This window comes from Prinia subflava, chromosome 3, assembly GCF_021018805.1.
Source record: "Prinia subflava isolate CZ2003 ecotype Zambia chromosome 3, Cam_Psub_1.2, whole genome shotgun sequence".
Lineage (NCBI taxonomy): Eukaryota > Metazoa > Chordata > Aves > Passeriformes > Cisticolidae > Prinia > Prinia subflava.
The window spans coordinates 92,420,485-92,434,251 of NC_086249.1; the positions used below are offsets into that span (position 1 = coordinate 92,420,485).

At 39.3% G+C, this 13,767-nt stretch overlaps 1 protein-coding gene across 2 annotated transcripts in view; it reads right to left on the minus strand.

Moving 5' to 3' along the window:
• SH3KBP1 (SH3 domain containing kinase binding protein 1) overlaps positions 1-13,767 on the minus strand; it is a 209,947-nt gene that overhangs the window by 53,108 nt on the left and 143,072 nt on the right. For both annotated transcript variants that reach the window (XM_063392917.1, XM_063392916.1), the window contains exon 7: positions 7,820-7,895. In XM_063392917.1, the coding sequence (XP_063248987.1) occupies positions 7,820-7,895 (76 nt within the window). The remainder of the gene's footprint in view (positions 1-7,819; positions 7,896-13,767) is intronic.

The window sequence follows — 13,767 nt, forward strand, 5'->3', positions numbered from 1 at the left end:
GATTTTGTAGAAATGTTCATTTCACTTTAAATGTCTCAGTTTTGATGACCTCTGTGTCTAGACAACTTCCATATTCAATGCAGAGAAGTACTGGCAGGGCACAGAAATACAAACTAATTTGAAATAACAGGACTTATTCCTTTATGCTTACTATAAAGAGAACCTGCACTGTCACACTTGAGGGTATCTGAGGCTCCACCAGGGGGTCAGTTCAGCTGCCCAGACACTAAGCCCCTTTTCATACACTTGTGGATATGTAAGACACGTGCATAGTATGGCTGAACCTATGGAATTGCCAGGTCCCTCTGGTCTGACAGCTGCAGGCAAGTCAAGACAAAATACTCTGGGGGTACCTCAAACAGCTCCAGATGCAGGCTACTGATTTCAGCCTCCAAGCTTTAGTCTTGTGTCTAAATTTAGATTCAGGCATCTGATGTCAGAAACCAACATGGTGCACTATAGTCAGTGGAGATCAAGTCACTAAAATGAGCAAAGCCTTGAGAGCCACTCCTGATCCCAAGGGCAGACACCTACATTTGATTAGCTGAACCATGATCTGAACTCCCTGGACAGCAGTGACAGATCTCCAGTGGGACCACCCCCAGATACCAAAGTCCAGATACCAAACTCTCATGATTATAACCCAAACTTAGGGCTCTGACCCATAAGCTCCATCCAAACTTCTAAAGTTTAGTGACAGGAACATCAACTGTAAAGAAGCAGACATAAATGTGCATCTGAAAGTTTGCTTTCTGTAAGCACCATCAGCCTGAGAAATTAAATAGTACTAGTAGGGAACAGGAAAGCTCCTCTTCAGTTCACACACTGTCACTCAGAAACAGCATGAATTTTGTGTCATTGGTTCAAGCAAACACAAACTGCTTAGGCTTCACAGAATTCTTATTCTGAACACAAATGTTTGAATTTACCCATAACCATTGCAGTTGGTTTTCTGGCCATGGCTGTATTAGGTCTGGCTGAAATGGACTTTGTTTTCTTCACAGCAGCCCACATGGTGCTGTATTTTGGATTTGTGACTAAAACTGCACTGGTAACACACTGGTTTTTTGGCTATTGCCCAGTGTACCTACACAGCTCTTTTTTTTTTCCCCTTTTCTACCCCCCAGTAGGCCAGGGTGGGCAAGAAGCTGGAGGGGACACAGCAGCTGACTGAAGATGAGTAAAGGGATATTCTGTGCCATATGGCCTCCTGCTCAGCAATAAAAATGTGTGGGCTTTGGGGATGTTGGTCTAGGAGGTTTCCATTCCTTGGAGACTGGCTGGACATTGATCCACTGTAGGTGGTGAATGAATTGATCTATTGAATGCTGGTTGCCTTTGTGTTGCTTCTTTTTATTTCTCTTTCATTTATTTATCAAACTGTCTTTATTCATGAATTTTCTTGCTTTTGCTTGCCCTGCTCTCTCCCTAATGAGGAGCAAGTGGCTGGGTGGAGCATGGCTGCTGGCTGGGGTCAACTCACCACAACTCCTCTGGTGTCTCTGAAGAAACAAAATTCAGATGAAGACAATGAACAAAAGTTTTGAGGGAAAAGAAGTGAGCAAGGAAAGAAAATCCTTTTCCCTGTTCTGACAGCAGAGAACACTATGAAATAAACATTTGGTGACTCTTCCAAGCCACTGGGCCTGATTCAGAGGATGAAAGGGGTGCCTAACTGTTGCTTTACTGCATTCTGAGGAAGGGCTGGGATGTCTCTTTGTGGACTTGGCTAGGATGTCCCATCTGCTCACTGCCTTGTCTTTGAGACAGTGTAACAACATTTTAGGTAAAAGCTGGTGGAAAGCTGACACACAATAACTTATGTGGATGCAAAGCAGCCTGTAGATAAATATGAGATTCAGCACATTTTACACTTCAGTGGCATGCTACCTTAGATTATCATCGTGGGGTTTTTTTTCCTATTCTGAGTATATCCACACTCTGAAAAGCAGCTGTGCTAAATAATAGATTCAGTGAATCAGTCCAGAGTTGATGTAGATGGAATACTGCACTAAAGAAGCTAAATGCTGCACACTCAGGCACACTCTAGTTACTGGGAACAGGCTTAGCATTTCTTTTTTGGGAAACAGAACTGGCTGGGTTCTCAGAGGTAAACAACACCTGAGCCCAACAATGATCATTCCTAAACGTCCATTCTCAGACACAGACATTGATCCTCCGTTCAATAACAGCATCAGCTCAAGATTAAGTGGGAAGCCAAGCACAAAGTACAGCTAAAAAACTGCAAATGCCAAACAGCATCACTCTGACAGGATGCCTGCAGTGCAGCTTCTGCTCAAGACATGGATGAATCCCACGTGTTTCATGTTAAAAATGCTTTGGATAGCAAAGGGCTCGGGCATCCTGAGTCCTGTAACAGATAAGCCTCCCTCAGGTTTTGCTTGGTGTTTGAAGAATGGATATTTGAATTGTCTTTCAGAATGATGACCCTGATAGAAAGAGTGGAGAGAGGGCTGTGGTTTCAGCATCTGAAATATCAGTTGATGATCAGGAAATAAGTTCTTTCTAGCAGATAGCTACACATCTTGTCCTTCTAGTTTTGATGTCAAGAATTCTGTAGTCCCTTGACCTGTCCACTCTCCCCACCAAACTCTTAACCTGTTCTTTTCTTTAAAAAAAAAAAAATCCAAATAGCAGCAAAACAAGAAATTAAAATTTAGAAAAATATCAAAAATCAACCAAATGATGATGTGGTTCATAAAGATCCAGGAGACAAACTTCTGAGAGGCACAAGAGGGAGCTGGAGGAGGCTCATGGCCCCCCTATGCTCTGAATGCTGGAACATTCAGAGGAACATTCACAGGAACACAGAGTGACAGAACAGACATGGAAAAAGAATGTGGTTTATGTACACTGAAGTCTGGACTTCTTGAGTTCAATTCAGACAGCCATACACTAAACCACTGAACCCATTGGATCATGCTGCAACATCAGAGATGGGTTGGTTGCAATGTGAGTAAATGGACAAAGTCAGCTTTTAAACTTTTCCTAAGGGATAGGTAGACCAACATGATTTAAGCAAGCAAAAACAAAGCAAATAGAACTCCAAATAATATGAACCTTTAAAATCAGATTAATAAAAGCAGAGAAAAATCTAATAGGCTATGTCACATCAATACTAAAATTGTCCTTACTCAGCAGGGCACAACACCGCAGGAGGATGTAAAGCACTTAATGTCAACAGTCATGTTTAGATAGGAAGGAAGAAAAGATGAAAGAAAAAACTAATTTCAGACACAGCATTGTATAGACCACAATGGAATTTGCTGAATTTGGGATTTTCCAAATGAGGAAAACAAAAGAACAGAAAAATACTAAAAGTCAAAACAATATATCCTATTATATGCCTGGCAAATAAACTTAAGCCAAATTAAAACTTCAAACTAAGACACAAATACTAAGTATCCCTCAGCTGTAGGTGATAAATCTCATTTTTACATTTGACAGACATCTAAAATTGGGTTTATATATCACAGACAGTTCTTCCAGAGGCCTCTTTTTCTCCTCCTGACCTGATAAAAATAAATCTGTTAATAACCGCCCAACAGCAGATATCTTGGAAACAGTGAGGGAGGAAAAAAGATGATACTCATGAGCTTTTCTCTGTTTTATCACTTCAGCAGTACTCTGTCAGAGCACAGTCTCCCACTGCACACTCCCAGCTCCTGCCAACCACGGGCAATGGGCACTGCTCACAGAACTGAGTGAATGGATAAACCTAAAGAGAACAAGATGTTTTATGGGAGTGGTTACCATGTATCCTTGTGCAACACTGCCTGTCCCCAAGTTGAAAATGTGACATTTCTGATACAGTCTCAACCCTCAAAAAATCACTGCCTCAAGAGGGAGAGCAATCCAAGGGACAGCCCTCCTACACGGCTGCTTCATTACCCAGGCCACTGCAGGGACAGCACTTCACTGACAGCACTCAGTGCCTCAATATGCATTTACAACTGCAGGGGAAAGAACTGATGTCAGTCACAGACCTGCTCTGTGACCTGGGGCCCTGCAGCAGTACTGCAGGTAAACTCATTTGTTTGTATTTTGAGAAACTGGTTAAACATTATACTGTTCCAACCAGATCTGAGCAAACTCCACTTGCTGTACCAGTGAACCCTGTTTCACTTCAAAAGCCTGACTTCTGTTTGTTCTCCTGCCACATTCTTAGGATGAGCTGAGACCTTCAAGAAGGCAGTCCATAGACAAATATTCATTCAAGCTGAAATCTCAAAGGGGACAAGGACTCTGGAATTTGCTTTTCCTCTTAGGGCAGGATGACACAATCTCTTTCTTTTACTTCTAGTGTTGTTTCTTTCTATTGTTAATTTTTGAGGCTTAAATATTTCCCCATCAGCAAAGTCTAAATCACACAGCAATCAATATGGACACAAACAGTAATACCAAGTAAGAAAACAAGCATCATTATGGTAGTATTCCTTGAACTTAAACATCCTCTCTTTGACACTATCACTCATAAAATGTTTCTGAAATGCTGTAAAACATACAAAATCTAGTGACAAATTACATAATTACTACCAAAACCACAAACCAGACAAAAATCCAAACACTATACTCAGCAGAATTTGGCTTTACTATTAATTTCTAAACTCAAGACTCTTATAAATAGATTGCACTAATAAATATTTTCACAGAACTTAGTCAGATGTAAACTGTCAAAACACCACCTTATTAAAAAAATAGAAACAGAAGTAACTATGGTCCTATTAATACATATTCACTATTCCTTACACCTTCTACATCATGCAAAAGGATTAGCTGTTTGCTGTGATCCTGGTACTCCTATGCAATAGCTTGACACAAATTTTAAATAGTGAGTGGAATAATCAAATTAAGTGCTGTGGTCAATGCACTCTGTGACTTACTGCCTTTGCTATTTTGTTGTGTGCTTATTTATACTCCATTAGTGCAGTAATGCACTGCATTGTTCCAGTAATCTGGAACACATCTCAGATGATGTGGATGCTTTTATTTTGCTGAATTTTAGAATCCAACAGAGCTACTTCAAAACTTACATATATTTTCTACAACATATCCTTTTCACCACAAGCCACTCATACTAAAAGTAAGCTATTTCATAAAAAACAATACATCTCACCCCAGAAATAGGATTGTAAACAATTATGCATTAATCCTATTTACATGACAGAGATGGCACTTCAAGAGCAGAATACTCCCCTAAATCTAGGAACCCACAAATCTAATCCTAATACCTCTCCCCTTTTCTCTTCAAAGATGCATTCCTTCATTCATAAAAGTTTAGTGATGTTTTCCAAGGGATCAGCAGTTTTGTTCAGCAGTTAAAGACTCCAAGAAAGACTGGGACACCACCATCCCAGGCAAAAGTGAAAGTACTTGAGGTCCAAGGTCGAATGATACTTTGTGCTGAATGCAGCAATTGGAACATTAACCACATTTCTGAGGCTGCAAACTTCCCTGGACTGAATGCTTAGTCAGTCTTATTCATGGTAAAAAGAAAAAATTGAATTTTTGAGAAATGACAAATATTAGGCAGATTATAGTCCTATGCCAGAGTCTGAACATACTCCTCATTTCTGACTATCAGACATTATCATGAAGAAATTATTCCTCTGCCTATATTAAACACCAAACCAGACTGAAGCATGTTTCATTTGCACTGAAAGGTTTTTCAATTTAAGTGAAGGACAACTTCAGCTGAATGAAAAGTGGCTTCAATGACATCATTTGAGGCTAAGAAAATTATATATAATTACATTACATCAGACCTTCCTATAGATGCTTCTCTTTCCCAAGCATGACCAGAGATGCCAAGAATTTTACTCAGGCCCCAGAGATTCCAGGAAAGATAAAATAATAATGCAGTTTAGTTAAAATTCAACAAGATACTGTGCAAATATGTAGCCGATCCTTCTTACCAAATCCAGCAAAATGGATGTTGAATGAAGACAGTGACAGAAGAAGGATTTTTCTGGGCAAAACGGTGTGTCCAAGGGAAATAACAAAGAGGGGAAAGAAGGACCATCCAGAGCCCAAAAGTTTTTTGATGGAAAAGTGTCTCTGGATCACAGCAGAAGATAGTTTTCTAATCACTGGTCACAAGGATTCCATACTCAGCTTATAAATGTGAAAGTTTGAGCCTCCCCTGCCCTGGGATGGGATTTGGTGAGCAGCTTCAGCTGTCAGAAGTATGAGCAGGTGTGGAAAGGAGCAGCCTGGCTGCCCACACAAGGTTAATGCTGCAGGTGGGAAAGCCCTTGGACCATCCCTTCTGAGGCAGCTGCACTCAGGTCAGCTTGACCTGCTCAGCCTGCAGGTAGGCAAAGGTAATTCCAAAACACGCCCAGGAGCCCTCTCCTGCATTAGCAGCTCACACATTTTTCAGTATTTCAAGTTTTCACTTCCTCAGGGCAATTGAATTCTTGCAGTGTTTCCCATTAGAGCCTGCTGGCACGGGGCAAAGATAAGAAGATGTAGCAAGTTGAGGATTGTGGTGGAGCTAATGGACAAAAACTCACTGAAAGCTCTTCTAAGCTGCTTTTGCAACTCTGAGCTGAAAACCTGTACAAAGCAGTTTGTAACCACACACTTCCCTCAGACAGACCCTGCTCTGCTGATCCAGATGCTTTCCCACATATGTCTGTATGTGTTTCAGTTCCGAGACAAAATGTTATCTGCTAACTATCTAAAAGGACAAACACATCAGGGAAGGACTGTGCAAGATTTAAAGAAAATCAACTCTGTTATATTCAGCTTCTTTTCTAAGGTATGGCTATGTTCTCTTCCCTCTTATTCTTTTCCGCCACAATCTGTAACATTTAGTTGTAACTTTATATAAATAAAATTGAAAGATGGGGAATATAATATATTATTTGGTAAGCTAGTTACATATGCCTCCCTAGAACCACATAGAGACATACCTGAAAGATTTAATAATTACTTTTTCATTGCTAAGCACTGAAATGATGAAAAAAGAACTGAAGGTCAGAGAATCAGAGAATAGTTTGGGTTGGAAAGAAACTTTAGGATCATCTAGTCCCAATGCCCCCCGCCATGGGCAAGGCCACCTTTCACTAGACCCAGAGCCCCATCCAGCCTGGCCTTGAACACTGCCAGGGATGGGGCAGCCACAGCTCCTCTGGGCACCCTGTTCCTGTGCCTCACTGCACCCACAGTAACAAATTTCTAACATCTTATCTAAACCTGCCCTCTCTGCTTAAAGCCATTCTCCTTGTCCTATCACTACATTCCCATGTAAAAATTCACTCTCCAGGTCTCTTGTTAGTACCTTTCAGGTACTGGAGGGCTGCTGGAAGGTCTCCCCAGAGCCTTCCCTTCTGATTTCCCAAATAAACTATACCATGCATACAGTTCATTTCTGCTACATAAAGAAATAGAAGTAAAATAATTATTTTTTTTTAAGAGGAAAAAGGCAAGGGCATTCAGAATGAGAGAAATTTTTCTATGACCTACCTACAAGTTACAACCTGAATTTGGATCTTATTCAACTCTGATTAATTCCAAAGTATCCTCAAGGCTGAAAGTTGATCACATAATTTAATTTGATTTTTGGTGGCAAAAAACTTGAGGCAGGGTCAGGAGAGCAAAAAACAATTCAGAGGATTCTGTGAAGCAAAGCATTTTGTCTAGTTACCACCTACTCAAAGTTTATCCTAAATATATCTATCTGCATCCTCACTTTTTTTATATACAGGACACTCTTTTAACCAAAATCAGAGAAAAGTATTCAGCTTGCTTTTAATAGCACAAAGTGCAAAAAAGAAAAACCTATGAAACCTACTTTTTGTTCTGCTGTCCACTTCTATTTTTGTTGGCTCCTGAGTTGCTGTGGCTGGAGGTAATTTCTTCCCAACACTCTGAAAAAAAATAATTATTCTTCTTTAAAATTTGCAGATTCAGTTAAAAGTTGGACAACATAAAAAATAGTAATGGAAATACAAAAATATAGGAGTAGAAAGGGACAATAAAAGAGACAAATTATAAACTATACATATGTTTGTTATTGGGGATTACCTTTTTAAAAAATTATAGAGAACTCATAAAAATGTTATCCTCCAATTTCCCTTTACTAATGTTTACTAACCTTTTTAAATGATAACCCCATAACACTTCCCTGAGTTTCAGGGAAGACTCACAGAAGTTTCACTGGTAGACTGAATATTAAGCAATTGATGAAATTAGAGAAAAGTGTTATTCAGTACCAAAAGCTGAAAGAAGCAGCAGGGAGAAATCCACTTGACTTCTGTTCATACAAGAAGTGTTCATTTCAGTCATGCTAGATTGAGTGTGATTTTTGTATTGACAATATCTGTTTCTTAGTTTATTATTTTTCATTTCTTTTTAGCAAAAGTAACTAATTTACAGTGGACTAATTTATAATAAGCAGTAACCTGCCTCAGGTAAGTTGAAACCATGAACAAACACTATCTGCCCCCACCAAAATAAAATAGAATAAAATGAGTGACATTCATCTTTATGTGCCTTCTCCTATTATTACATGCATGCCATCCCCTCTCTGTCTCAGCTTTTCTCCCTATGAAGAAAGTTTTCTATCTTTAAAATCCTAGCAATGTGTAGATGAGGAAATAAGTGTAACTGGTTCTGAAAAGCCCTAGCTGCCATTCTACATCCTTTCCTGGCAAGGTCTGCATAAACACCACAAAGCTCCTCCGTGCTTTCATGACCACCTGAACAAAAGCTTAGAGTCCAGAGTGCCCAGATCTAGTCTGGAAGTACTGAGTACCATAAGGACTATAGGACAACACTGGTCAATACAAGAAGCAACAGGAGTAGAGCTCTCTGAGTAGCTGAAAAATTCCAAGGTGTATAAAGAATACTGAGAGGTCCATGTTTATAATATATAATAATGTGTCAAATGTATCTATGAAAAGGACACACATACACGCAGGGATTTCAGGCTGGTAAAAAGAGCACATAGGGAGGAACGACAGATTTGAGAGCTGTGCACAAGACAGTCATCAAATCCATGTTGACAGCCATGCAGACTGTGAATTGCAGTACCCAAAATCATCCTGTTGCAACTTAATTTGCAGGTGGAAGCAGAAACACCTGACCTTCTGATGAGCTTGTAACTCAGAATCCAGAATTTGTGAACTGCTAAGGAAGAGAAATAAGTAACAAAACTCTCCAGAACCTCCCAAATTCTTTTCTGAGGTGGGAATAAAAGATAAGAATCATCAACTGAACCAGTGATTAGGGAGGTAACAGAAAAACAGGAGATGACAGATATCTGCAAATTGAGAGAAGGCAAAACTAAGATAAGTGCATGACCTAGTTGTGCTGGAGAAGTTTAAAGAAGGATGATGATAAATCTGAGATCCACCTGCAAAGCAGTGAAAACTGTACTAAAAGAGATATAATGAAGAATTTGGAGCTACCAGGCATTTGCATTTACACAGATTAAAGTACAGAATGCCTTCAAGATGAAAGCGAGACTGGGAAGGCAGCTTCTGGTTCAGGGCAGGTCAAGATAGCTGCACATCACAGTACCTGCTTGGTCATGATCAAACCTTTATTCCAATTTCTTCTTCATGAAATTGTTTAGGAAAATGATGGAAATAGATACTCCAAACTGCACTGCAACTTGGCTCATAAAGACATGCTCACTAAAGGAATACGAAAACCCTTTAAATTAGGGGAGGTTTTGTTTTTTTCAGAGATTAAATTATCATGCAAGACCAATCAATTAAGGTAAGCATTTTTGTAATTGCTTTACCATACATGAATCATTGATTTTATGCCATGAAACCAAACACCATATAAACCCACAACAGGCTAAAATTTCACAAGCTACAGATCACAAAAAAAAGAGTCACGGGCAAAAAGGAAGATATTTGTGTATCCTAGTGGAAAATCCATTATGCAAAGTAATTTCCTAATGTATAGAAGCAGATGCAAGAGTAATGCTTGAAAACATTAATTCATCTGTTCATTCAGAACAAATGCCTGTGTAGGTGATAAATCAGTATTGGAAAACAACTTGTGAACAGAAAAGGGAATACTATCCAAACAAGGCTGCTCTTTTATTAGGAACTAGGAGGAATAATTAAAGTAATTTTTATGAGGGTTGCAAAGGACCCACTCCAGTGAGAAGGGATACCTGAATTTGTTGTGGGACAGGGAGAGGAGAAGACAAGTGGAACTGCTGTTCTGTAATTGTGAGGGGACTGCGCTCTGGGATTTCTAGGGGTGAAACAAGCATCACTGACAGGAAAAAGGAATAAAAATTGTAAGTCAAGCAAATCTGGTTTCAGGTGGACCTGAACTGCCAAGGTGTTTTACTCATCCTGTAAAGTGCTCCTAAAGCAGATGGGGTTTAAAAAATTATTATTTATTTATGTTTCCAGTTGGTCTAAATGTGCATGGAAAATGTGTCACCACTTTCTGAAAACATCTCCATGAAACTTAATATAGTACTTATTTGTTCATTAGGAAACACTCAAGATAAACTTTCCTCACTCTAAGAGCAAATGAATCCTCTGTGATCTGGTACGTCTGATGGTTCTGCTACAAGAGGCTAAAATCTCAAGTATAGCTAAGATTTGTGTGCTGGGAGTCCCAGAACAACTATTATTATCACAGGTACCATTTTCTCTGACAAGAAAGCAAAAATGGGAGGCAGTGACATCTCCCATATAATCCAGAAACTTTCCTACTGTCTCTCCAACTGTTCTGTGTCATTCACACTCCCATACAGGTCAAATATCTACCAAGTTTCTTAGTGGTGAGGAGAACAAAGGAAGCCCAACTCAAATTCTTGCTGATCCAATACTGCGTGACACAGACTTTACAAAAACAGTCATTACAGGATATTTTGTTGTCTTTTTCAGTTAAAGGCCCAATGCAATTTATCAAAATGTTCACTTCTAAAAAAAGGAAACATGGGAGCGAAGAACGCCCAACAGGTTGAACTGAAGATTTCAATATAATTCTTTCTCCTCCCCTGTTCTTCCTTTACATAAGATGGTCCAAGCCCTTCTACACACAATGATCTATGCTACAAAATATTGATAAACAACTGCAGCTTTGCTGTTAGTCTTTTACCTGATTCATTCCTACCTATCAGGCTCAGTATTTCCAAGAAGCAAGCAGATCTTACCCTTTTGGGACTCATGCACAAAACAAGACTTAGAACTTGAAAGACTTTTTGAGAATTTAGACATTCCAAATCCAAGAACAAGATCTTCAACCCTGTCAGCAATCTCTGACATCTCCCAGCATAAACTGTCTCACTCCATTTACCTAAATCTATCATGTTGTCAATAATGTTTGCAATTAAAAGTCAAATGCAGCATGAACCAGAATGCCCATAATGGCATCTCCCAGCAGTGTCCTAAATACCTAAATGGCTGCAAAGTGAGTGAGGTTCTGCATTTTCTCTCTAAAGCTGTGTCTTGGATATTTGGCTGCAGAATGGTTTCATCACCAGCAAGAAGGGTAGCAGATCATTCTGTGCCTCTGTATCTCTAGCCTGGTGGTACAGAGACACTCCAAAAGACTCCTGTTTCAGTTTCCATCTATTCTCCTCCAGCATGCTGATTATCATAAATCTCTTTTCTAGGTGGTGGCAGTGAGCCTTGTTCCACATACATTTCTCTGTAGATACCACTCCGACTTGCTTAGTTCTGTCACACAAGAAAAACATGGTGGAAACAGTTTGTGTTTTCTGACTCCAAGCCTAGGCTGACTCCCAACACAACAGAATATTATCAACAAAACAGGCAGAATCTTAATCCCATTATTTCTGCAAGGTGACCATAATTAGATTATTTAGCTGTCAGACACAAATTTCACTAATCTCCTGACAAGCGAATCCTAAAGATGAAAAGGGATGAAGTGCTCTCTTGCTGCAGAAACAGCTGATAAAAGCATGAATAATCACCATGATTTGGCATACACATATTCAGAGGGACGAGACAGATTCAGCAGCCTCCTGGCAGCACCAGTGCTTGGGTCAGTGAGGCCAGTGCAAGGACAGTCCAGCACTAAATAACCAGCTCCATGGGCCTCAATGGCATTTTGGTACACTGCAATCTCTTCCACTGCAGACCAGTGTCCTCTGATACTGAATTGCCACTGATTGCAGAAATGGTTGAGGTGGCACACAAAGTCAGGTAGATGAGGTCATGTCTGAACAGTCTCATTTTCTTTAATTTATATATTTGATCTCAACTGTGATCCCTGTAACAGCAGGGAACAACACAAGAGAAGCAGAACATGAGAAGGACAGGATACAAGTGAGTTTTTCTCACCTAAAAGTACTGTGGCTGTTCCCTACAACTACTGAGCCCTGACCAGAGGGAGAAAAGTAGACCTGTGACCAAGTTTCTTCCTCCAGGATATTTTATCATTATCCTTCAGGGTTTCCTGTTGTGGTTGAAAACTGACTTTTCTATTTACTTTCATTATTCAGGTCTAGTGTGTCTAGAACATTTCACCTGAAAATGCAAATTGAATTGTCATTTGAGCACAGATAGGTCCATACAGAAGATTCTGTTATAGTTTGCACCAAAGCAACATACTTATCCACTGAGGCTCCTTGAACAATGTAGGCTTCTTAAAACAATAGCTTATTTACTCAGGAACAAGGAAAAGAGGATTTACTCAGCATCATTATTTATTATGGAAAGTGTAGTGAGGTCTTTATCCTCACTATGTTCCATGTTTCAGAACGGCTACTTGAATATAACTCTATGAAGATATTCTTAAGGAATACATCAGACATTAAAGAATTCATAAAAAGAGGCTATATGAGCTGGAAATTAGGCTTAACATAGTTTGTCAGTTTGAATAGTGAAAATACAACAATGTGCACTGGTACTTTATACAAGAGATGAAAAGACAGTTACATATCTTTTGAATTTTTAGAATTTCAGAAAACCTCACTGACTGGGTCAGAAGAAAAAACTTGTCACATTTCTCTGACCACAATACTTCCTCTTAACATTCAACTAATGTATTTAGATGTGGCTTATGTGCATGAGAATTTTCTAATATATAGGTTTATATGCAAATCCAGGGCCACTGTTAGTGAAAGTATAAAACCTGTATTTTCAATGTGTCTTTACACTCTATTTTCTTTGTTCACAAAGCAGAAATGTTTTTTACAGTCTTCCAGCTCTGTATTAACAGGAGCATAAACCGTCTTCTCACTGACGATATATAATGCTGGTGTTGTGAGGGAGCAGACAAAGTAATTTCTTTTTTTTTTTCCTACTGTGCATCAAGTGATTAAGGAATGTTGTCAAGTCCTTTATCCATCCTATCTGTTCTGCCTCAAAATCTAAAAGAGCCAAAATATAAAAACCCCAAAGACTTTCAGATGTCAAAATGCTCTCACTGTCAGAAACAAAATAAATGTCCAAGATTTCATTTTTTCCCATGCTACCAGCATTCAGCTCCACATAAAGCCCTTTCTGTGACAGCATGATCAAGTATTGCTATCCTGAGGTATCCCAAAAGGACAGAGTTAACACTTTTCTGAAGGGTCACCACATGAGACTTCAAAGAGGGTAATGGGAATTTTTAGCAACATTTATAGAGAAAACAAAAATTCTTGAAGAAAACTGAACTAAGCACCTGTCTACACATTTGACTATCTCAGTCATCTGTGGTAGCTTCTTCCTCTGTAACTACCTTCTTCACAGTTTTGCTGTGCTAGAAAGACTATCCACATGCCTGTACAATTATTTGTGGTTTTTAACACAA